This window comes from Durio zibethinus, chromosome 5, assembly GCF_047325235.1.
Source record: "Durio zibethinus cultivar Kanyao isolate XHJ-2024 chromosome 5, ASM4732523v1, whole genome shotgun sequence".
In the NCBI taxonomy this organism is placed as follows: domain Eukaryota; kingdom Viridiplantae; phylum Streptophyta; class Magnoliopsida; order Malvales; family Malvaceae; genus Durio; species Durio zibethinus.
In genome coordinates, this window is record NC_143166.1 from 34,384,278 (window position 1) to 34,410,789 (window position 26,512).

Here is a 26,512-nt window from a genome sequence, read left to right on the forward strand (position 1 = left end):
GAGATATAAGGCCCCATCTTTTGGGTTGTCTTTTTTTCTCTCTCTCTCTCTCTCTCTCAAATCTCTAATAGTTAAAATTACAAAAACATTTTAGCTCGCTCCCATGGCACCAATCTGTGAAAAGGTCCTCAATGATACCTTGGAGCGTGGCTGGACGATTTTCGGGGGCGCAAGTCTCCTTCGCCTTTCTGATGGACGCTTGAGAGTTAAAGATGGAGAAGAGGTGCGGAAATTCGAGTGCAAGGTTTCGAATTCGAATAAAGATATGACGATTCATGGAAGTAAATGGAAGGAATTTATCCATAAACATAAGGGTGCTCATCACATAGCCCTTTACAAATATGATGAAGGGTCTGACGCTGAATACAATATTGTAGCGAGATAGAGATTAAACAACATTGCTGTTGCTGGTAGTAGTCTATACTTGCTGCTTCTTAAAGTATTTATAGGAATATTACAGCTGGATTACTGGCACTAATTCGGCCTAAATAAAATAAAATTGCTAGCTAGCCCAGTGGTGAAATATATAGTAACTATAGCCAGACTCTCTCTCTTGTGCATCATTTAGATAAATATTTATAGCAAGGATGTATAAAGCAGCAGTATCAAGTGGCAACAGTTTGTGTAAAAGGATGTGTGCTAGAAATTAAGAAGCTATCTGCTTTAATTTGTTTCTCTTTTTTTCTTAAAAAAAAATAAAAGAAAATGTTCTTGTATTTTTAAAGCTTGTTAATTTATTCATAACATTTCTAGCTAATTGCAATAATATAATGCTTCTATAATTATATCTACAACTGAATATCATGTAATAATTTTTATTTCCGAACATGCATGGTCAAAGCCTTACACTTTTTTTTTTTTGAATTAATAAGCCTCACAAATTTGAATCAAGTGTGTGTATATATATTATTCTTTTGTGCAATTTGCAAATAATATTTCAAACTTCAAATTGAAAGTAGCAAGTAATTTTAATGGTTAGGAACTATTAAATTAAAATTTTAAATCAAGTTGGTGCTAATCATCTCATAATACGAAATTAACATATATAATGTTGAATTTAAAACCTCCAAATCTCAAACTTTAAGCCTTTAAATTACAGCTAGCCCTAATTCTTAGTCCTCATGATCCCATGCACCGTTAGAAGTCAGACCAAATTTGTAAGTTTCGTTAATGATTTATCATTGAGAGATAAAATGTGCAATCATTTTCTGATTCCTCAATATTCACTGTTTTTTTTTTTTTTTAATTTACAATCAAGTTGGTATAATTTTTTAATTAATTTATTTCGTAAGACGTATTTAAATTTTTATTGTTTACTCTGACGTATGTTTAGTTAATTAAAACTTTCTATTTTGAAACATAAAAAAAATATAAAGAAATAGAATTATATATTGCGGCTAAGGTCCAACTCACTCACTCACCCAAAGCAGTGTCATTGAGTGAAAGAGCGAGCAAATCACACGTGCCTTGCACGCAGCCGCACTACAAAACCTTGAAATGGTCAGGCCGCCATGGACCACTTTCGTTTCTCCAAACTGTCAGTGTCGGCTTATTGCAAAATCCTTCACTTAACTAATTAATTAATTAATTAAACAATTAATTTTGCTAGTTAAAAAATAAACAATTCAATCGTGACCCACTTCCTTTAATAGAAATGTTTGGTTGTGGGAAGACAACAATCCCTGATAGTAATAATGGGTTGCAATTATATTGAAATTTTTTAAATTATAATATTTTATGAGATTCAACTATATAAATCATTTGATAATATTAATTATTGGATTGTCGGCCGAATATATTGTTTGGCAATAAATACATGCATGAAACCTTTTTATAATGCAATCAACATTACTTTTAATTTTTTAAAATGATTTTAAAGATACATGTTTAGGAAATTTAAATTTTGGGTGTTATTAAAATTTATCACAAGGATGGATAAGTAGTGTCACATTTGCTTGGTTTATTTGTTGTCATGAGGTCATGATCAATGCCTTCTAAATAAAGCAAAGATATATATTATTTATTTCATAATATAAACAAAGCAAATTAGTCATCCTAGGATGGGAAAATATTTAATACGGTTAATACATATTGACATGAAATTTCAACTAGCTAGCATTAATTTCAAATCAAAATTTGAGATTGAATTGAACAAAAAGAGTCTCAACTCAAGACATGAGATAATTGCAATGAGTGATATCTTCAAGTCACATGTAGTGCACATCATTACATTGGATTAGGCATAATAACTTTTACAAATTAATTTTAATTAATGTGTAATATTATTTGACATATGACTTTTTAAGATAGAACATATATATTTTAGTATGCATATAATAAAAATAATATTCACTCAATATGCAATAATAATTCTTCATTTTGATTCTTTAATTTTTTAAATTTATTTTATTTTAGTCTCAAGACTAAATTTTTATAATCGTTTCCATTGGAATGTTCGGTTAAAATAGACGAAGAAAGAAGAAATCATGGAAAAGTATACATTACAAACGGCAATCAAGAAAATAAAATAATAGTAAGAAACTAATTGCGTGACCTTGTTGACTTTTCAACATTTTGGCATGTTGTAGATAACATATAAAAAGTTAAAAACCCCACTTAGGACAATCGAACGAAAAAAAAAAAGAAAGTAGTCGCTTCATTCAAACCCATGATCTCTCAAGCAACGTAGCCAGCGATCACGTTTAGAAAGATAATTGTCATGGCATGTCACGACATGTCCGGAATGAAGATAACGATACTAATCAGTTTAGTCATCAGCTGAGTGTTTAGACTGATCACAGTCTTTTTTGGGGAGAAACTGACATGCCATTAATTTTATTATTATAGTACATACTAGTACAGCTAGCTCACGCATAAGTTATTGTCTTCTAGAACAAGTTATGAAACCCCTATTTTTTAATTAAAAAATTGAACTTATATTATGATTTTCTTTGTCAGATGTTTGTCTAGTTCAAAACTTTTCTTTTTTGTATTGAAAAAACGAAAAGTTGCGCGATTTGATGACAACTTAATTGTTAGACCTAGTTATCATGCAATACATACCAGATATGCATGAAAACTTTAAGGTTGTGCTGGTGCATCAAGTTTTTTCGCAACGCCTAACACAGACAAATTAGAAATATTTATATGCACGAAACATTTTTGAAAACATTCGACTTCGAAGAATGTCGGAAGATTTTAGGCTTTTCTCGCGATATTATCATTTTCTTCAATATTTTTTTTCTTTTTTTGCTCGATTAAGTAAAGCAGCTTACCTATAAATAAACCCTTCAATGGAGGGACAATCCACTTCACACACAAACAGCTTGAAAAGTGCAATCAGATTACAATCTTTTAAGGGAAAAGTTTGAGAAGCGTTCTATTAAATATTTGGAGAGCTGCAGAAATGGCGAAGATCGAGGAAGTCAAACTTCAAGCTCACCATGAAGCAAAGTGGATGTTTACTTATCGTGGCAGTGCACTCCCTGGTAATGCTAGTGCTTTGACGGTTAAAGTTGGGTCTAAATGGTGGGAATTTCAATGCAGGAGGGAAGGCAAGGAGGTCTCCATCAGCGGTCCTAAGTGGACGGAATTTGCCCAACAAAACCGTCGTTCTACTGTCACCCTTTCCAAAGAGGCGAATGAGGGCTTCTACAGAATTACAGTGAGGTAATGAGGTTGATGCACCTCTAGAAATCGAGAAACCCTTCAGACGTGGTTTGCTTTTCTCTTTTATTACCTTATATATGAATATTCACTCACTCAAAGTCAGTCACCCAATGGTAATGAGGTTGATACACCTCTAGAAATCAATAGGAACCCTTCAGTTGTAATTTGCTTTTCTCTTATATTACCTTATGAATAAAGCCGCAGTATCCTGTGGCACCAGTTTGTGTAAAAGGAAGTGTGCTAGGAATTAAGAAGCTATTCATAACATTTCTAGCTAATTGCAATATTATAATGTTTCTATAATTATATTTACAATTGAATATCATGCGATAAATTTTATTTTATTTTTTGCCCATTTACTACCTACTTACTACGTACGATTCAAAACTAACAAAATAAATTAATCAAAGTTAAAGTAAGTTTCAAAATTTTTTTTATCTTATTCTTAATTTATATATAATGAAGCTAATTGCTGTTCTTTTCACCTAATATTTGGAGTAAATGATATTGTACGATCATCCTAACTATCCAAATTAATTAATGAATTCTTCTTATCATGTTTGACGACAAAAACGTGCACAAATCTTTTGATAATGCAAGAAGCATACATCAAATTTAGTTGTTTTATTTATTTGTTATGACGACAAATTTAAAATTTTTATTATTAGAATTGATTCCAACTCATTGATAATTGATAGATAGTATTACACTTGCTTGTTTTATTTATTTGTTTATGATAAAATCATGATCAATGCCTTTTCAATAAAGCAAAGGTAAATATTACTATTTATTTCATAATATAAGCAAAGCAAACTAGTCATCTTAGGTTGAGAAAATTATTTAATATTACTATTTACATGTTTTAGTACGAAATTTCCAACTAACTAACTACCTAGCTAGTAGATGTTTTTTAATTAAATCAATTTTGGAATTAAATATAGAAAATCTTAACTCAAGAAATGGGAAGATTGCAATGATTGATGTTTTCAACTTATGTTTAGCATAGGAACCGGTTAGATTTGCAAATAATTCAAACTTTAAATTTGAAAGTATCAATTGATTTTTACTTTTAAGGAAATCATTGGGTGAAAATTCAAATCAAGTTGATCTTAATCGTCTCAACATTGAAAATAAAATTATCAACATGTTTTTGGATTAGAAGTATATCATCTATAGATAATTTAGAAAAGAGCTCATTCAATTTGTTAAAAAAGAAAGAATGATAAAAAAAATTTTAAAATTAAAATTTTGAAATGCTTTTCGATGCCCAAGTCAATAATTATATAAGAAATAAAGAAGTTGAACTTATTACCATCCTAGACTATGTCATGGAGAAATATAAAGTATAAAATGCAATGGTGGCCCTTCAGTTTAATCCCTTAATCTTTTAATTTATTTCATTTTAATGGCAAGACTTTTAAATCGTTAGAATTGAATCTTTTTCATTAGAATGTTCTGTTAAAATGGATGAAGAATTGAAGAAGAAAAAATCATGGAAAAAGGTATAAAACAAATGGCAAACAAAAAAAAATAAAATAATACCAAGAAACTACTTGCGTAACCTTGTTGACTTTTCTACATGTTGCAGATAACAACTTAAAAGTTAAAAACGCCGGCTGGCCGGACAATCGAACCAAAAAAAAAAAAATGGAAGTCAGTCGCTTCATTCAATTTAGTAGAATCAGCTTAATGTTTAGACTGATCACAGCCTTTTTTTCAGAGAAAATGACATGCCGTTTTTATTATATTATTATAGTATATTCAAACGTTTTATATTTGACGTATTATTAATATATAAATTTCATATATTATTAATAAATAAAATAATATTATCTAATTAATGAAATAAATTATATATTATTATTTTATTAAAAAATATATTTTTTAAAAAATATTAATTTTTGTATATTTAATTTAAAAATTAATATTTACTCATTAATAAAATTATATTATTGATTTATTACAGGTGAATAAAAATCTATCCCTTGATAATCTATTAATTATAAACTCATAATAAAACATCTACTACATGAATATATTATTGTCTTCTACTAAAATATAAAGAAATAGAAATTATATTTTGCGGCTACGGTCAAACTCACTCACTCACCCAAAGCAATGTCATTGAGTGAAAGAGCGAGCAAATCACACGTGCTTTGCACGTAGCTCACTACAAAACGTTGTAATGATCAGGCCGCCATGGGTCGCTTTTGTTTCTCATAACCGTCAGTGTCGGCTTATTGCAAAATCCTTCACTTAACTAATTAATTAATTAAGCAATTAATTTTGCTATTTAAAAACTAAACACTTCAATCGTGCCACTTCCTTTAATAGAAAGGTTTGGTTGTGGGAAGACGACAATCCCTGATACCATAAAGGGTTACGTTGTAATTATATTGAGGTTTTTTAAATTATTATATTTTATAAGATCCAATTAATATGAATTATTCAATGATATTAATTATTTGACTGTCGCCTGGATAGATTGTTTGATAATAAATACATGCATGAAATTTTTTTATAATACAATCAATATTATTTTTAATTTTTCTTGAATGATAAATAAGTAGTGTTACGTTAGCTTGGTTTACATTTATTTGTTGTAATGAGATCATGATCACTGCCTTTCAAATAAAACAAACTAGTCATCTTAGGATGGGAAAATATTTCATAAAATATATACATATAGGTGTAAAATTTCAATTAATTAACAGTAGTTTCAAATCAAAATTTGAGATTAAATTGAATAAAGATAGTATCAAGTCAAGGAATGAGATAATTACAATTAGTGATATCTTCGAGTCACATGTAGTATATATCATTATATTAGATTAAGCATAATAATTTTTAAAAATTAATGTTAATTAATGTATAATATTATTTGACATGTAACTTTTTAAGACAAAAATTTATATATTTTAATTTGCACATAATAAAGATAATATTCACTCGAGATGCAATAACGATCTTTTATTTTGATTTCTTAATTTTTTAATTTATTTCATTTTAGTCGCAAGACTTTTGCATCACTATAATTCAATAGTTTCCCTTAGAATGTTCGGTTAAAATGGACGACGAAAGAAGAAATCATGGAAAAGTACACAACACAAACGACAAAGAAGAAAATAAAATAACACTAATAAAATATTTAAATCCCACATAAATATTATCTAAATATGTTAAGAGGTTAGGGTAATTTCTTATAAAAATAACGTTTAAATATCTTATTAGAATTTTTTATTTAAATACCATAATAAAAAAATAATAATTTAGAAATCAAATAAAGTATTATCTCATTCAAATACAAGATATACATTATAAAATTAATTTCTCGACAAAGAGAAAGCTACTTGTTATATCAAAACATAAAGTAGAGGTTATGATTGAGAAACAGTAGTACGAATTATCATGAATCCTAAAAATTTGAGATTTGAATTGTCAGTAGTAAGTGGTTAAGGTTTTAACTATAAAAAAAAAAAAAAAAATTATCATCAGTCATGTGCCTAACATTGTTCAAACACTCAAACCAAATTCAGACAGGTGAATGGGCCCAAATGAGATCCCAGCCTTCAATGTTTCCAACGACCAATTCGTTCATAACCAAGACTCGACAGTGATGGCTCTTCCCTTCGTACTGTACGTGGCACCGTTAGGGAATATCAAGCTTCCCACTCTACAATATTTTGTGACTCAAATTTTCTAACTGTTAAGTACATTAATTTAAGAATTTGTTGGTTTATTTTGTTTAAAAATAAACAAAAAGAAGAAACCGTATGTTTGTTTGTTCATAAAAGTGACCGACGATGATGTTGATTTGATTGCCACAATTTGAGATGTTTAGTTAGTATGAGATGTGGGACTGAATGTTTTCGGTTGTCTTTTTTCTTCAATACAAAGCCATTTCTGTAAGCTTTTAACTAAGTTAAAAGTTATGATGTGAGAAAATAAAAAATCGATTTGAAATTAAATTGATTTTTTTTTTATTTAGCTTAGATTAAGTTAGGATATTAAATATGTATATAAATTTGTATTAAAATATAAAAAATAAAAAAATTAAATTGAATTAAATTATATATTTTTATTAGTTTATATTTATTTAAAATTTTTGTAAAATAAAAATAATTATTTTATATATAAATTTATTTAAATATATTAAAAAAATCTTATTAAAATAATATATAAAAATTTAAAAAATGATAAACTAAATCAAACTAAATCGGTAAAATTCGGTTTGGATAAGATTGGTTTCAAGAAAAAGTTGGTTCTAATTTTAAAAATTTATAATACTATACATTATTTAAAACATTAAACCGAATCCGATCTTATTTAATTCGAATTGAACCGTTATCACTCCTAGAAAGTAAACTCATAATGTTACATCCATTAATTTTTTAGATAAAATTTATGAAGTTTTTTTATTAAAAACTATTAAATAAAATTTAAAATAAAAAATTAAAATCGATATATTAAAAAATCTTGTTATATAAATCAAGTATGCAAATTTAAAAAAATTTAATAAATTTTGACATATTTTTTTATATAAACATTTTGAGCAAAAATGTTGACAAAATTTTTACTGTTAAATAAATATTAATTAAATTTGAATTATAAAAAATATTTTAAATACTTTTTTACATATTATCAATAATCACATTAAATTTTATCAATCTATTGATTTGAATTTCTTTTATTAAAAGTTTTATTAAATCATTTCAAAAAAAAATTTCACAAACTAAAAACTACACTTAAAAATTTTCATTTAAGTTTTGTCCAAAATGATAAAGACTTTAATTTGTAAGCCAAGCAAAAAGACCTCTAATTCAGTCAAAGTTATATTTTGATATTATAAATAATAATAATAATAACATAATAAAGTTTTTAAATGCATATGAAAAATTCTATATAATACAGCTAGAAACAGCTCAAACATAACTTTAGACATGTTTGATTTTTAAGGATACTTTTTCTGTGATTGTCTTATCTTATCCACTTAGCATTTTCCAACATTATAATTCTTTGATTGTGGGGGAAAAAAAACTGATATTTTAACTTATACAAAATATAATGAAGAAAGTCACCACCAAAAAGATTAGTGCCAAAAGCTCTCAAAATCATCTCTCTCTCTCTCTCTCTCTCTCTCTCTCTCTCTCTCTCTCTCTCTCTCTCTCTCTCTCTCTCAAATCTCTAGTAGTTATCAAGATTAATTATCAAGATGTTCAATAAATTGAAAACCTTAATTGGCTGAGGTACTTTTCATGTTCTTTCTTTTGAAGTCTTACCAAGATTTTCTTGAACAACTTTTTATGTGATCAATAAATTTTGTTGCATTACGATTGAGCCAAAAAAAAAAAAAGCCCGGTTTATGTAATATATCTTTCATTCTTTGTAAAACAAGATACACATTATAAAATTAATTTATCAAACAAAAATGAAAACTATTTGTTATATCAAAACGCAAAGTAGGAGTTATGGTTGAGAAAATGGGTTATAAATTACAAAAAATTTTAAAAAATTGACCTTTGAGTTAGTTGTGCATGTGCCATTAGCAAGATTTAAAGTGATAGGTCTTCGAACTTGAAGCAACACCACAAGGGAATATCAATCTGGTCGCTCTACAATATTGCACAACTAAAAATTTTAGTTGTTAATATTTCTTTTAAAACGGGACGACGGCTTTGGCATGTAAAAAGATATAACGATTGAAATTTAAATTTTATGTTTGTTAAATTTTTTTAAAATTGTTTGAGTGTTATTGATTTTTATAAAATTTAAGAAAAAAAATTTGATTTTAATGTATTTAGTATTAAATTTTAATTTTTTTATAAAATTAAAGTTTCATATTTTTAAATATAAAAAATATAAAAATAATTTTTTAGTATGAAAAATAAGAATTTTAAATATTAAAAAAATAATTTTAGAACATTCTAAAAAAATAAACAAAGAAAATAAAATGGAAGAACTATATTTTAAAATAATTACATAAATTAAATTCTGAACTTTCAACTCTTAATAAATAATTTAAGAACTTGTTTGTTTATGTTGTTTAAAAATAAATAAATAAAAAATGAAACCGAACGTTTGTTTGTTCTTAACGTGAGCGGTGGTGTGTTGACTAGATAGCCGAAATTTGAGAGGTTTAGTTGAAGCATGAGATATAGGGCCCCATCTTTTGGGTTGTCTTTTTTTCTTCAAAATAAAGTCAGTTCATAAGTTTAGGGTTGCTGTGGTGCATCAAGTTTTCCAAAATGCACGAAACATTTTGAAAAACATTCGACGTCGAAGAATGTCGGTAGATTATAATTTCTTTCATTGCGAGACCAAAAAAAAAAAAAAATACTGACATATTTTAAACTTGTGCAAAATATAATGAAGAAAGTTGCCAGCTATGAGCTGGCTGTTGAGCTCTGGCCAAAAAGAAAAGCTTTTTGGACAGCGGATTTGGTCTTAATTCAGAGAGAATTTTTAATTCCTATAGCCAAACACTCAAGCTATCTCAAACTCTCAGTCTCTCAAGATAGCGAGAAGCAATCGTGCGTATGCTTAGGTGCAAGGCACATCCACAAGCAAAAGAACTTGTCGTGCGTGCTCATAGTATGCAAACTATATCTATATAAATGCATAAGACCCTTGTCATTGATCATCTACCTTCACTACCAAAAAGATTGGTGCTAAAAGCTCTCAAAATCATCTTTTTTTTTCTCTCTCTCTCTCTCAAATCTCTAATAGTTAAAATTACAAAAACATTTTAGCTCGCTCCCATGGCACCAATCTGTGAAACTGACTTCAAAAGTTACTTGGAGCGTAGCTGGACGATTTCCAATGGCAAAAGTTTCCTTCGCCTTTCTCATGGACTCTTGAGAGTTAAAGATGGAGAAGAGGGGTGGAATTTCGAGTGCAAGGTTTCGAATTCGAATGGAGATATGACGATTCATGGAAGTAAATGAAAGGAATTTATCCATAAACATAAGGGTGCTGATAAAATAGCCCTTTACAAATATGATGAAGGCTCTGACGCTGACTACAAAATTGAAGTAAGAAGAGATTAAACAACATTGCTGTTGCTGGTAGTAGTTCATACTTGCTGCTTCTTAAAGTATTTATAGGAATAGTACAGCTGGATTACTGGCACTAATTCGGCCTAAATAAAATAAAATTGCTAGCTAGCCCAGTGGTGAAATATATAGTAACTATAGCCAGATTCTCTCTCTTATGCATCATTTAGATAAATATTTATAGCCAGGATGTATAAAGCAGCAGTATCAAGTGGCAACAGTTTGTGTAGAAGGATGTGTGCTAGAAATTAAGAAGCCATCTGCTTTAATTTGTTTCTCTTTTTTTCTTAAAAAAAAAAGAAAATGTTCTTGTATTTTTAAAGCTTGTTAATTTATTCATAACATTTCTAGCTAATTGCAATAATATAATGCTTCTATAATTATATTTACAATTGAATATCATGTAATAATTTTTTTTTCCGAACATGCATGGTCAAAGCCTTACACTTTTTTTTTTTTTGAATTAATAAGCCTCACAAATTTGAATCAAGTGTGTGTATATATATTATTCTTTTGTGCAATTTGCAAATAATATTTCAAACTTCAAATTGAAAGTAGCAAGTAATTTTAATGGTTAGGAACTATTAAATTAAAATTTTAAATCAAGTTGGTGCTAATCATCTCATAATACGAAATTAACATATATAATGTTGAATGTAAAACCTCAAAATCTCAAACTTTAAGCCTTTAAATTACAGCTAGCCCTAATTCTTAGTCCTCATGATCCCATGCACCGTTAGAAGTCAGACCAAATTTGTAAGTTTCGTTAATGATTTATCATTGAGAGATAAAATGTGCAATCATTTTCTGATTCCTCAATATTTACTGTTTTTTTTTTAAATTTACAATCAAGTTGGTATAATTTTTTAATTAATTTATTTCGTAAGATGTATTTAAATTTTTATTGTTTACTCTGACGTATGTTTAGTTAATTAAAACTTTCTATTTTGAAACATAAAAAAAATATAAAGAAATAGAATTATATATTGCGGCTAAGGTCCAACTCACTCACTCACCCAAAGCAGTGTCATTGAGTGAAAGAGCGAGCAAATCACACGTGCCTTGCACGCAGCCGCACTACAAAACCTTGTAATGGTCAGGCCGCCATGGACCACTTTCGTTTCTCCAAACTGTCAGTGTCGGCTTATTGCAAAATCCTTCACTTAACTAATTAATTAATTAATTAAACAATTAATTTTGCTAGTTAAAAAATAAACAATTCAATCGTGACCCACTTCCTTTAATAGAAATGTTTGGTTGTGGGAAGACAACAATCCCTGATACTAATAATGGGTTGCAATTATATTGAAATTTTTTAAATTATAATATTTTATGAGATTCAACTATATAAATCATTCGATAATATTAATTATTGGATTGTCGGCCGAATATATTGTTTGGCAATAAATGCATGCATGAAACCTTTTTATAATGCAATCAACATTACTTTTAATTTTTTAAAATGATTTTAAAGATACATGTTTAGGAATTTTAAATTTTGGGTGTTATTAAAATTTATCACAAGGATGGATAAGTAATGTCACATTTGCTTGGTTTATTTGGTGTCATGAGGTCATGATCAATGCCTTCTAAATAAAGCAAAGATATATATTATTTATTTCATAATATAAACAAAGCAAATTAGTCATCCTAGGATGGGAAAATATTTAATACGGTTAATACATATTGACATGAAATTTCAACTAGCTAACATTAATTTCAAATCAAAATTTGAGATTGAATTGAACAAAAAGAATCTCAACTCAAGACATGAGATAATTGCAATGAGTGATATCTTCAAGTCACATGTAGTGCACATCATTACATTGGATTAGGCATAATAATTTTTACAAATTAATGTTAATTAATGTGTAATATTATTTGACATATAACTTTTTAAGATAAAACATATATATTTTGGTATGCATATAATAAAAATAATATTCACTCAAGATGCAATAACGATTCTTCAATTTGATTCTTTAATTTTTTAAATTTATTTTATTTTAGTCTCAAGACTTTTAAATTTTTATAATCGTTTCCATTGGAATGTTCGGTTAAAATAGACGAAGAAAGAAGAAATCATGGAAAAGTATACATTACAAACGGCAATCAAGAAAATAAAATAATAGTAAGAAACTAATTGCGTGACCTTGTTGACTTTTCAACATTTTGGCATGTTGTAGATAACAAATAAAAAGTTAAAAACCCCAGTTAGGACAATCGAACGAAAAAAAAAAAAAAAGTAGTCGCTTCATTCAAACCCATGATCTCTCAAGCAACGTAGCCAGCGATCACGTTTAGAAAGATAATTGTCATGGCATGTCACGACATGTCCGGAATGAAGATAACGATACTAATCAGTTTAGTCATCAGCTGAGTGTTTAGACTGATCACAGTCTTTTTTGGGGAGAAACTGACATGCCATTAATTTTATTATTATAGTACATACTAGTACAGCTACCTCACGCATAAGTTATTGTCTTCTAGAACAAGTTATGAAAACCCTATTTTGTAATTAAAAAATTGAACTTATATTATGATTTTCTTTGTCAGATGTTTGTCTAGTTCAAAACTTTTCTTTTTTGTATTGAAAAAACGAAAAGTTGCGCGATTTGATGACAACTTAATTGTTAGACCTAGTTATCATGCAATACATACCAGATATGCATGAAAACTTTTTTGAAAACATTCGACTTCGAAGAATGTCGGAAGATTTTAGGCTTTTCTCGCGATATTATCATTTTCTTCAATATTTTTTTTCTTTTTTTGCTCGATTAAGTAAAGCAGCTTACCTATAAATAAACCCTTCAATGGAGGGACAATCCACTTCACACACAAACAGCTTGAAAAGTGCAATCAGATTACAATCTTTTAAGGGAAAAGTTTGAGAAGCGTTCTATTAAATATTTGGAGAGCTGCAGAAATGGCGAAGATCAAGGAAGTCAAACTTCAAGCTCACCATGAAGCATATTGGAAGTTTACTGATCATTGCAGTGCACTCCCTGATGGTCCAAGTGTTTTGAAGGTTAAAGTTGGGTCTAAATTTCCGAAATTTAATTGCACGAAGAAAGGCAACGAGGTCTCCATCACCGGTTCTGAGTGGAGGAATTTTGTTAAACCCAGGGTTACAGCTATAGTCACTCTTTATTCCAAAGAAGAGGGTAACGACTACTACACAATCACAGTGAGGCAGCAAGCTTGATAATCATCCTTCAGTTTTAGACGTCCTAGTTGTTTGCTTTAGGTATTAACGTTTTTTTCTTTGTATCCAGAAAATAAAAGATTTAGCAATGTTCTCTTTCATTTCCTTGCACCTCGGGGCTCCAGGGCTCTTATTTTCTGGTGCAGTATGTTGTGTTGACTAATTTGATCCATTAGACTACTGAATATGTTTCAATGAATTTATCAACATAAATAAAATGTATAATAATACAAATTAAAGGGTGTCGTTATGATAATTGAGATATTAACTTGGCATAAAGGGTTTTAGGGTTTATTTATCTTTTCTGATAATGACAAATAGTCAGTCAAATATGTGGATACAAAATAAACATACGTTCATCTTCCTTCTGTTCATAGACTAAAAAAATCAGACGACACCAAGAACAGAGAAATTTGATGCAAATTTTCATAATTGATTCCAGAGGCTTTTCTAAACTGTTGCTTTAGGATCGCGAACCTTGTCGATAACATGACATCGCATGTTTTGCGAGAGCTGCTGAACTTTGTTGTGTCAGTAGGCCCAACTGAATTCAAAATAATATTCAAAGCTTAGCGAGTCAAACACACAAGGAATCAAATAAATTAAATTTAAAATTTAATATACAAATAAAAAATTTCAAGCTCGAAATCCATATACGGAATTGAAACTCTCCATAATTATCAAACGACCCTAGCTAGCAATCGAAGTTGCAAAGCAACATATCTAACTGAAAAAATGTAGACTTTCTATTTACAATTCAATGTCAAACAATAACTATTATTTCTTCAAAAAATGCATCCTTCAAACTGATGCCAAACAAATACCATATATCAGCCTCATCGTCTTGATAAAGAAAAATTTGAAGAAAAATGTTAAAAAAGGACCATAAAAAGTCTGGGCTTGACAAACACACACATATAGTTGTTAGGGTGAACCAGTGTCCCATATTAGGTATTCCTAGAGTTCATAAATGGTTTTGCCAAACCCGAATTTGTTACCGGACTCAGTTTGCTGGAGAAGAAGCCCATCGAATTGTGGGTTTATATTAGACGAGTGGGCTTGAGTTAGCTATGGGCTTCAGGCTTGTAGTCAGAAACTGGACAGGAGGCTGGGGCCTGGCAACTCAGACAAGTAAAATTGTAAGGCCCAAACATAACTTGCACCTTTTGGATCAGTGATCAAAAGTAATTCAAACTAGTGACTTTATTTTATGGTAGTCCAAGCCCCCATAATATAATTAGGTCCTTGTTCATTACGTACCTAGTGAGTAAACCCTCAAAGGACACTGCTGTATACACGAGCCATATAAGCTTTCCCTTGCAAGAACCCGTTATGGCAACTGCGCTCCTTCGTGCATGTATAAATACAAGACAGCTTTGTCGTGTATGTGGTATGGATTCAAGGAGTCGTGGACATGTTTCACGATTGCTAACCCTGGAAGAAGTTTCATCAACGTTTCTATTCTCTAATTTAATTAACTTAAATTTTGATGTCCGACACCTGATTTGCATAGCATAATCGAAACCAGATTTCCATGTTATATGTTGTAGGAGAAGGATTTGAATCTACTAGCTACAGGGTGTCGATTCAACCAAATTTGAGCTTGCATGGCTGCAGTTTGGTTAAACAAGAAGAGTAAATTTTAGAATGTCTTTAATTTAACTCTAGGAAAGTGGGATACAGGTTTTCTTTTGTCGCTTGTTTCAGACATGATGTGATAATCACACAAAAAGATGTGTTTACAAAGTATAATGCCGAAAGATCCAACGCAAAAGAGAAAACCTTAATTACCATTACTTATTTCAGGACACGTCTGAACTCAAACATACAAACCTGTCAATCATCCATCTTAGCCACCTTCCAACTGGCGATTCCCATGATGCAATTCTCACCAAATTTAAGAGCTGTTTCACTTGCCTACCTATCACACAACCCGTGTTGATTATCACCTCTCTCACTGTCTCAGACAATCACAAACACACGCTCAATTGGAAGGAGAAACAAGCAATGGTGAAATCAAAGTTGAAGCTGCAGTAGAGGTTGAACCCATTTCGGTCCAAAGATGCTGCAGCCTTGTGCCAGATCAGAGTACTGAGAGAATCTGCAGTTGCAAAGAATGCAGGCGCAACCATGCGGCTTCCTTTGGCCAATATGCTTTTGATGGTTGTGGTGAGTTCATTTATTGCAATGACAACCCATACATGTGTGCTGCATGCGGCTGTCATCGTAGCTTCTACTCCTAAGATCCCCCAAACGACTATAACAACGTTACTGCTCAACCTCCGCCACAACCAATGCCGCCTCAAAGACCATTGCCGGGACCCCTGCCTTTAGCATCCCCCAATGGACTCACTGGTGAGACTTCTTTATTCAATAAGGACGGAAATATTGATGCAGGGTCCGAAACACTGAGTGGAACAAAGATTGAATAGGAAAAAAAACACGAAGAAGAGAGCAAAAAGAACTAAGCCTGCGATGGAGCGAAAGAGAAAAATAATGCGGATTGCTGATAAGTTGGGGTGGATGACCCAGAGGCATGATGATGCTGGGGTACAACAGTTTTGCGAGGAATTTGGAATTACCAAGCGAGTGTTCATCGTTTGGCTGAACAACAACAGGCGTCGGAAGGATTCTATGTGATCAGATGAACTTCCAAGCGCGCTTATGCATGCGTCTGAAAATAATATATGAGACGTTCAAATTAGGGTTTTCGGAAAAGAAAACCGGAAGTTCTTAAACGTTGCCCGTAATTTATTTTTGAAAATTTTTAAGTTTTTGGATATTTATTTTCGAAAATCTTTAAGAACTTTTGTAAATCTATTTCGGGAAGGAAGTGTGAAAAACAAAAAGGTAATTAATTAGTTGATATTTAAGTAATTTCATTAAAAATTAAATTTGTAATACAATTTTTACGATGTATTTAAAAAAAGTTGAGTTGGAAATAGATGAGGTAAATGGGCCAAATGGGCCGGCTTGGCACAGCCCAGTGTTTGGTATTATTTTGTAATGGGCCGAATTGGCCCAACACAAAAAAAAAGCCATGCTAAGCACAATCTTTATTAAAAAATATTTAGCACGACACATTTCCATGATCAATATAGATCTTATCGTGCTAACCTACGATCCATCAAATAATTTTTTTAATTTTTTTCACATTAATTTTTTTTTAATTAAGAACTATTTCATTTTCCCTGAGAGAAAACTTCGATGGAATTATGAATACATGAGATGTTAGTAGATCATGAATTATAAAAAAAAAATTTAATTCTTTTTTTTTTAACTTTAGGGTAGATTGGTATCGTTGTCAATTTTTGTTTTTGGTTTTATCATGTTTTATTTTGAAAATTTGAAAACAGAAAATATGTTTTGTTAACTAATATTGTTGTAAGATTTTAAAAACTGAAAATATAAAACATATTTGGCAAGTTGACATGTAATTTTTTTAATTTTGCAATTTATTAATATCGAACATTAAATATATTGTAATAACAATATATAATTGTAATATATTATTTGTAAGGTACAAATTTATTTTTAATTTTGAAATATGACTAAAATTATTTCATTTGTTATTGTATAAAATTCCCCTTAATGTTATGATTTTAAAAATTACATAGTGATTTTTTCATACTTAGGTATATAAATACGATTAATATTTAAATTTGATACAAACACAATTATTATTTAAATTTGATACAGACATAATTAATATTTAAATCGCAGTGGGGAAGCCTTTTTCTAATTCGCCACCATAGCAAATTGCTTGCTGACGCAACCCGCAAGTCGAAAGGATAAAATATGCTTGTGTGAAACAAATAAAAGGTATAAAATGATAAAAGGGGTCAAATATACTCTTGTATAGATTCGAATGATGACTTCATTAAAAGAGTACTGTTCACTTTCCGTGTTTTTCGTAAAACATGTTTCCAAAATGTTCTGCAAATTGTCCAAAACATAAAAATCATGTTTCCTACTATTTTGGAAATTCTGTTGCCAATTTCTAAAATTTGGAAAAAAAAAATCTCTTTACCAAATGGAATTTATGTTTTTTCTTGCAAAATTTTAAAAACAAAAACATAAAACGTGAAATGAAATTGATCCCAAACGACCCCTTAACATTTTGTTGTAAATAAAAAATAATTTCACAATTAAAAGATGTGCTAGAATTTTTATTTTCTTAACTTATTAAAGATCATATTATATTCTAATTAAGATTATCTTATTTTTCTTGTAATTTATTTAAAATTTTAGATTCATATAAAATTTACATAAAATATTAATTAATTTTAGATTTTATCAATAAAATATTATTTTTAAAATATAAATATTTAAATATATAATTATATAAATATATAAATATATAAATAAAATAATTAAAAAATAATTTTTATATAATATCAAGTCAAATCAAATCAAATTTACTTAAAATTTAAACTTAATCTGATTTTGATTTTTTTTAATAATATTCTACCTTATTCGAAATTTATTTTTTTAAAAAAAATTTATTTTTTGAAATCAATCGAATTAAAACTCATCCTAGTTGGGATGCCAACCCATGTACTGTGTGAATTTGTGAGCTTTGAAATGCTCAGTCCAGCGCGACACGAATAAGAGGGTCGTGTCTGACTTGGCATGAGTACTATAGTACAATAATGGGCTGGACCGTGTCATGTCACGGGTCGCCCGTCTATTTTGCCATCCCTAGGTGTAAAGAAGCCCTCTTTTAAACTGTTATCAAGCTTCGAAGCTCCCTTTTAAATTGTAATCGAGCCTAAAAAAATTCATTGATCAAATTGTTTGAATTAGGCTTTAGATTGACACATTTTAATTTTGGTTAATATTGGGTTTTAAATTATACTTTATTTCAGATTTTGAAAAAAGATTATGTTATTTGAATTTGGATGGAGTCTAGAGTCCAAACCAACTATATGATAATTTTCTTTTATTTATTTTATTTTATTTTTTATCTTTAATTTTGTTTGTTTGTTTGTTTGTTTTGTTTTTTATTTTTATTTTTATTTGTAATAACGTTCAATTTCAATTTATTTTGTGAAAAATAAAAGTGCTGGTGAATTTCCGAAGGGTATTTGAATTGGAACGGAATTCTTCTGGTGATGAAGTTATGTTGGCGTAAATCACTTTTGAAGTAAGAACTCCAATGTAAATCTCATTCAAAGTCGGAAGTCTTTTGGATAGTTTCCTTGGGTTTATTGTGGGTTTTCAGATTTCTCCTTTTGTATAGTTTGGATCAGGAGAGAAAGATGAGCTAAGGCAAAAGTGGCAAAAATGAAAGTTGTCGGTGCCTTAGGCGAACAGAGTATGGTGGCCAGCATGGTAGTCAAGCACTAGATTTTGAGCAAACAGAGTGAGGCTTGGCTCGAATCAACAACGGCCCTGTGAGAAAGGAATATATATATATACATATATATAGATTTAAGAAATGAGGAGAATATGTTTAAAGGGGGTTGTCGCCAAATTTACTGGGATTTCTTTCTCAGGATGAGTACATTTACCGGGGTATTCTCTTTTAACTTTATTTATTTCATTTATTTACTATTTTGCTTTGTTTTTGTTCATTCATTTGTTTCTTCGTACGCATATCTAAACTCTTGAAGTTTTAATTGCTTGAAAATAATAATTGAAAGTAGATTTGGAAAATATTTTAAGAAAAAAATTATTTTTTAAAAAATAATTGAAAAATATAAAGATAAATTTTCTTAAAATTTCAATTAATAAAAATCATACCAAATTATTATTAGAGCATTTACCGGTATGGTGGGTTTAAACTTACGCTCGATCAGGAAAGATTCCCTTCTAATATGTTGATTCCAAGCAATATTTCGAACAGTCGTTTTCACCTATCAATTAGGTTCAAAGAATAGAGAACGCAAAGAACACTAGTATTACCATTTGTTTCTGAATCAACGTCCCCTCTCTCTCACTCCAAACTTGACATGCCCTTAATACAAGGGGCTATAGGTTTAAAGCACAATATTTCAATTTTTTAATCCTTCCGAGTACCCTAAACTGTTCTCTATATTCCAAAGCAACGATTTTTCTCCATGTAATCCATACCAAATTCCCCTGGCCACCCAAACTTTCTAGGAAACGACATATTTTTGTACAATATTGAACTGAATATTCATAGTGACCAAATCACACACCAAGGCTTTATTATATCTTTCTTTTTTCTTTTTTTTTTTTAATTTTATTTCTCCCACTTTAAAACCTTAAATCGCGCTAACCGGACGACCTTTTTCTTCTGGCTCCTTGGGCAATTGATCAAACCGACAGAGGTCAGTGGGACAAGCGGTTTTAAAAGCACCACGTGGCGTTGTACTGCACAGTGGAAATGGGCCATACGATTATTCTTATAAACTTACATTTGATATATTATCTGTATAAATTTTATATATTATTAATATTTTAAATAATATTATTTTATTAATAAATAAATATTAATTTTTAAAAATTTTATTTATTAATAAAATAACATTATTTGATTCATTTAATTAATAAAATAATTCAGTGTATAGAATCTAAACTTTATCATCTGCTAGTAATTGTCATTACCTCCTTTGGACGAAAGCCAAAAGTATACCCATTAATTAACATTACCTCCTTTGGACAGAAACCAAAAGGATAACCATTAATTATCATTACCTTCTTTGGACTGAAACCAAAAGCATAGCCATTAATTATCATTACCTCCTTTGGACAGAAACCAAAAGCATAGCCATTAATTATCGTATCCTCCTTTGGACCAGAAACCAAAAGGATAGCCACTTCCGAACAAGTCGTACACTCGTACTAGGAAAAGATCAAAAGAAAAGTTCAGCCGAAACCACGACCCACCCTTTTTCTCTCTTTCACTGGCCGCCCCACTCCATTTTCCAACCTTTTTTCACGGAGTTTCATTGCACTGTTTTTTCATTACGCCCCATAAATACGTAGCCATCACGTGGGTTAGACTGTAATTTTTTCTTTTAAACTCATCAAATTATTAAAAAATTTAATTTTTTAGAAAAATAAAATTTTAAATTTTATTAAATTATTAAAGAATTTAAATTTTAGGTTAAAACTTATAAAATTATTAAAAAATTTAATGATTCTTTTAAACAAATGCATAAAAAATTTTTAAAACAAAATTTTATCAAACCATTAGAAGTGTTTTGAAATAAAATTTTATAAAATTATTCAAAGATTTTATTGATTTTAAAAATAATTAATTTTTAAAAATATATTAATAAATCCACTGAAGTCTTATTAGAGTAAGATATTAGTTTTTATAAATACATCTAAGAGATATGAAGTTTTTTTAAATTGCTATTAATCTATTAGCATAATTTTAAAATTAACTTTTAATATTAAATTTATTTGATAAAATTATAAATACATTTTAAGTTTTGAATAACATAAAATTAATTAGTATCATCTTTTGAATGAATGTCATGAAAGTGCTATAATATTACTCATTCCTAACTATACTTCTAAATTTAGTTTCGTAGATTTGAGTTTATTTTTCAAAAAAGTATTAAATTAAAATTGAAATTTCTCTTTAAAAAGTGATAAATTTATCTAAATGACTAATCATAACTAAAAAATTATTGATAATGACTCTTAAAATTATGTTTAACGAATAAATTTTTGGACTTACATATTATAACATTCATAACTGCAAAGGAAAATGATTCAGGCTCTAGTGCTTCAGACTTTTTCTCCTTCTCTTTCAATCCTTTCAAGGTGTTCTCTAAATTCTCTAGACAAAACAGTTAGACGAGGAAGATCAGGCAGCACAAATCTATAAAGAGGAAAATGTCAACAAAAAAAGTATAATCGTTGCACATGCCTTGCACATGACTGTATAATCCTTGTCGACCGACAACAGTCTTGCACATAACTTCTCTATTGCCTTACAAATTCTCCTAAATAAAGTAAGCAACCAGGCATACTTCAACACCATATAAAAGCAAAATTCAGATTTGCAAAACTCAGCTTTTTCTCTAAAGTCAAAATATAACGCAATTCAACCGCCAATCAAACCGTTTGAAGAGCATTTAATAGTTCCCAAGCAAACATAATCCTTTATATTACGTACTTTGTATTTTGTTTGGACAAATTGATGTCCACACCCTTCAATGGAGGGACAAACCACTTCACACACAAAGAGCTTAAAGAGTGCAATCAGATTACAATCTTTTAAGGGAAAATTTTGTGAAGCATTCTATTATATATTTGGGAGCCTGCAGAAATGGCGGAGATCGTGAAAGTCCAACTTGTAGCTAACCATGAAGCAAGGTTGAGGTTCCATTATCGTGGCAATGCACTACCTGGTGGTTCTAGTGTTTTGAAGGTTACAGATGGGTCACAATAGTGGAACTTTAAATGCACGAGTGAAGAAGGCAACATGTTCTCCATCGGCGGTTCTGAGTGGAGGGATTTTGTTAAACCCAGGGTTACAGCTATAGTCACTCTTTATTGCAAAGAAGAGGGTGAGGACTCCTATAGAATCAAAGTGAGGTAAGGAGCTTGATAATCATCCTCAGTTTTAGACGTCCTAGTTGTTTGCTTCAGGTATTAAGGTTTTTTTCTTTGTTTCCAGCCAATAAAAGATTTAGCAATGTTCTCTTTCATTTCCATGCACCATGGGGGTTTCTGGTGCATTATGTCGTGTTGTCTAATTTGATCCATTAGACTACTAAAAATGTTTCGATGAATTTATCAATATAAATAAAATGTGTAATGTGACAAATCAAAGGTTGCATTGTCCTCTCGATCAAGTGGCTAAGAAGGCTTTATGAAGACATAGAAGTTCTGGTTTTGAGCCAAAACTCCTCCTCTTTTTCTCCTTATAAGGGTTATACCTTTCCCTGAAAAAAAAAAAAAAAGAAAAAGAAAAAGAAAGGGTGTCATTATGACAATTGAGATATTAACTTGGCATAAAGGGTTTTAGGGTTTATTTATCTTCTCTGATAATGTCAAATAGTCAAACACATATGTGGATCCAAAATAAAAAATACGTTCATCTTCCTTCCGTTCATAGACTAAAAAAATAGGACGACACCAACAAGAGAGAAATTTGATGCAAACTTTCATAATTGATTCCAGGGATTTTTCATATCTGATGCTTTAGGATCGCTAGCCTCGCTGATAATATGAGATCACATGTCTTGCAAGAACTTATGAACGGCGGCAAATTGTTGCGTGAATAGGCCAACTGAATTCAAAACAATGTTGAAAGATTAGACTTTATGTAATCCCTATAGTCAAAGCTTGGATACTCAATTTCCAACTTTTTAAAAGTTTGTAGACAAGCTGTTTACAGTTTACTCGTTGAGATAACTCAATTTTTATAGATATATATTAAATGAAGAAAGTTAACCACTGCTACAGTAAATTATAAAGCTTGTTTATTCATAATTGTATTTATTATTTTTTGTATATATGATAAGCAATTATTAGTATTAAAATTTGAATTCTAAATTTTTTAAATGTTATTTTTTAAAAATAATTATATAAATCTATTAAATTTAAATTTAAATTTAATACAAAATTTTTTTTCAAACTCGAAATCCATACAAGGGATTAAAACTCTCCATAATTATCAAACGACCCTAGCTTGCTATGGAAGTTAGAAAACAACATATCTAACTGAAAAAATATAAAGTTTCTAATTTACAATTTAATGTAAACAATAACTACTATTTTTATATTTGTTTGCATCCTTCAAACGGATGCCAAACAAATACCATAGATCAACCTCATCGTCATGATAAAGAAAAATTAGACGAAAAATGATGAAAAGGACCACAAAAAGTCTGGGCTTGACAAACGCACATATAGTTGTTAGGGTGAACCAGTGGCCCTTGTTCAGTATTCCCCATAGTTCACATATGGTTTCGCGAAACCTAAATTTGTTATCAGACGCAGTTTACTGGAGAAAAAGCCCATCTAATTGTGGGTTGATATTCTCAGAGTAGGCTTGAGTTACCTATAGGCTTCAGGCTTGTAGTCAGAAACTGGACATCAGGCTGGGCCTTGCAACTCAGACAAGCAAAATTGTAAGGCCCAAACATAACTTACACCATTTAGATCTGTGATCAAAAGAAATTCAAACTGGAGACTTCATTTTATGGCAGTCCAAGCCCCATAATATAATTAGGTCCTTGTTCATTACGTACTCCGTGAATAACCCCTCAAAGGACACTGCTATATACACGAGCCATATAAGCTTTCCCTTGCAAGAACCCGATATGGCTACTGCGCTCGTTCGTGCATGCATAAATACAACACAGCTTTGTCGTGTATGAAGTATGGATTGAAGGAAATCTTTGTCGTGGACATGTTTCACGATTGCTAACCTGGAAGAAATTTCTTCAACAGTTCCACTCTGATTTAATTAACTTAAATTTTAATGTCCGAAACCTGATTGGCATACATAATCGAAACAAGCTAGATTTCCATGTTATATGTTCTAGGAGAAGCATTTGAATCTACCATCTACGTGGCCTCGATTCAACCAAATTTGAGCTTGCATGGCTGCAGCTTAGTTAAACAAGAAGAGTGAATTTTAGAACGTCTTTAATTTAATTTAACTCTAGGAAAGTGGGATGCAGGTTTTCTTTTGTCGTTTGTTTCAGAGATGATGTGATAATCACACAAAAAGATGTGTTTACAAAGCATAATGCAGAAAGATACAACGCAAAAGAGAACACCTTAATTACCATTACTTATTTCAGGACACGTCTGAACTCAAACATACAAACCTGTCAATCATCCAGCTTAATCACCTTACAACTGGCGATTCCCATGATGCAATTCTCACCAGATTTAAGAGCCGTTTCACTTGCCTAGCTATCACACAACCCGTGCTGATTATCACCTCTCTCACTGTCTCAGACAATCACTAACAAACGCTCTCATGGAAGGAGAAACAAGCAATGGTGAGATCAAAGTTGAGGCTGCAGTAGAGGTTGAACCCATTTCGGTCCAAAGATGCTGCAGCCTTGTGCCAGATCAGAGTACTGAGAGAATCTGCAGGTACAAAGAATGCAGGCGCAACCATGCAGCTTCCTTTGGCCGATATGCTTTTGATGGTTGTGGTGAGTTCATTTGTTGCAATGACGACGTATTCATGTGTGCTGCATGCGGCTGTCATCGCAGCTTCCACCGCAAAGATCCCCCTAACAACTACAACAACGCTACTGCTCAACCTCTGCCTCAACCAATGCCGCCTCAAAGACCATTGGTGGCACCCCTACCTTTAGCATCCCACAATGGACTCACTGGTGAGACTTCTTTATTCAATAGGGACCGAAATATTGATGCAGGGTCCGAAACACTGAGTGAAGCAGAGATTGAAGAGGAAAAAAACACGAAGAAGAGAGCAAAAAGAACTAAGCTTACGATGGAGCAGAAGACCAAAATGATGCGGTTTGCTGATAAGTTAGGGTGGAGGACCCAGAGACACGATGATGCTGAGGTACAACAGTTTTGCGAGGAACTTGGAATTACCAAGCGAGTGTTCATCGTTTGGCTGAACAACAACAGGCGTCGGAAGGATTCTATGTGATCAGATGAACTTCCAAGCTCGCTCGGCCATGTATCTGAAAATAATATATGAAAGCTGACGTTCAAATTAGGGCTTCTGTTTCACTGTCTTGTCTGTTTGTTTGAAGGGTCGTCTTTCGTTGTTCTCTTATGTAATGTAACTGAATATGTGTCATGTGTTGCTTTTGGCTGTTTTTAGTTTCTTTGAACGTTTAAAGCTCTTGTATGCATGGTTTGTTTGGTCTTAATTTAATTTGAAGTTTTTGTGTTTAACTTGTCTCTCATTTTTCATACAATTTCGTCGTGGAAAGCAATGGTAATCATTTTAATACGGCAAAATGAATAAGGGGAAAAAAAAAAGGGGAAAACCGATTTGAAGTTTGAAAAGATTGCAGTAATTATTTTGTTACTAAAATCAAAGTCATAATTAATAGGTTTAATTAGAAGTTTAATTAAAGCTTTAGCATACGCCCATCTTTTTCCCTTGTTAATGTCTAAGGGCCGATTAATTTCGTCCCTGCTGTCAGATTCAGGCTTCACTTCAGCTTCATCTGGATTTAAGGATGGCCCTTGACCTTCAATTAGTTCATAATTAGGAAGGATGACCCTTGACCTTCAATTGATTCATACATTGGAAGTGATGGCGATGTTGGGAAAGTTGTCACACTTGGAGCCACTCGGAGCTCACGGGGACACACCAAGATTTTTGAGTTTTTTATGTATATATAAGATATCTTATTTATATTTTTTAGTAATGTGAGATTTTTTATTCACATGTAAGTTTTTTATCAACAATCTCTAAATTTCCTCGTACGATGAAATCTTATAACACCTCATTTAGGGCAGACAACTTTTAGATTTGACTTTTTTTCATGTGAATAAATCCTATCAACACCTCCTTTGAGGTAAGCAATCTCAAATCTCTAATGAACGAGCCAAATTTTTAATGATTTTTTAATATTAGCACTCGAAGAACTGTGAGATTAGTTAATCTATTTTATTAAGTTATTTGATCTATCGAGTTATTTGAAGATGT

At 30.6% G+C, this 26,512-nt stretch overlaps 1 protein-coding gene and 1 pseudogene across 1 annotated transcript; both read left to right on the forward strand.

Moving 5' to 3' along the window:
* The first annotated feature begins 8,733 nt into the window (after window positions 1–8,733).
* LOC111281737 (zinc-finger homeodomain protein 5-like) lies at window positions 8,734–16,566 on the forward strand (annotated as a pseudogene).
* A 5,611-nt stretch (window positions 16,567–22,177) lies between these two features.
* LOC149518978 (zinc-finger homeodomain protein 2-like) lies at window positions 22,178–25,498 on the forward strand. The gene is made up of 2 exons (XM_089760435.1): window positions 22,178–22,279; window positions 24,764–25,498. Exons 1-2 carry the CDS (start codon window positions 22,178–22,180, stop codon window positions 25,496–25,498), a joined length of 837 nt encoding a protein of 278 aa, XP_089616561.1.
* The last annotated feature ends 1,014 nt before the right edge of the window (window positions 25,499–26,512 follow it).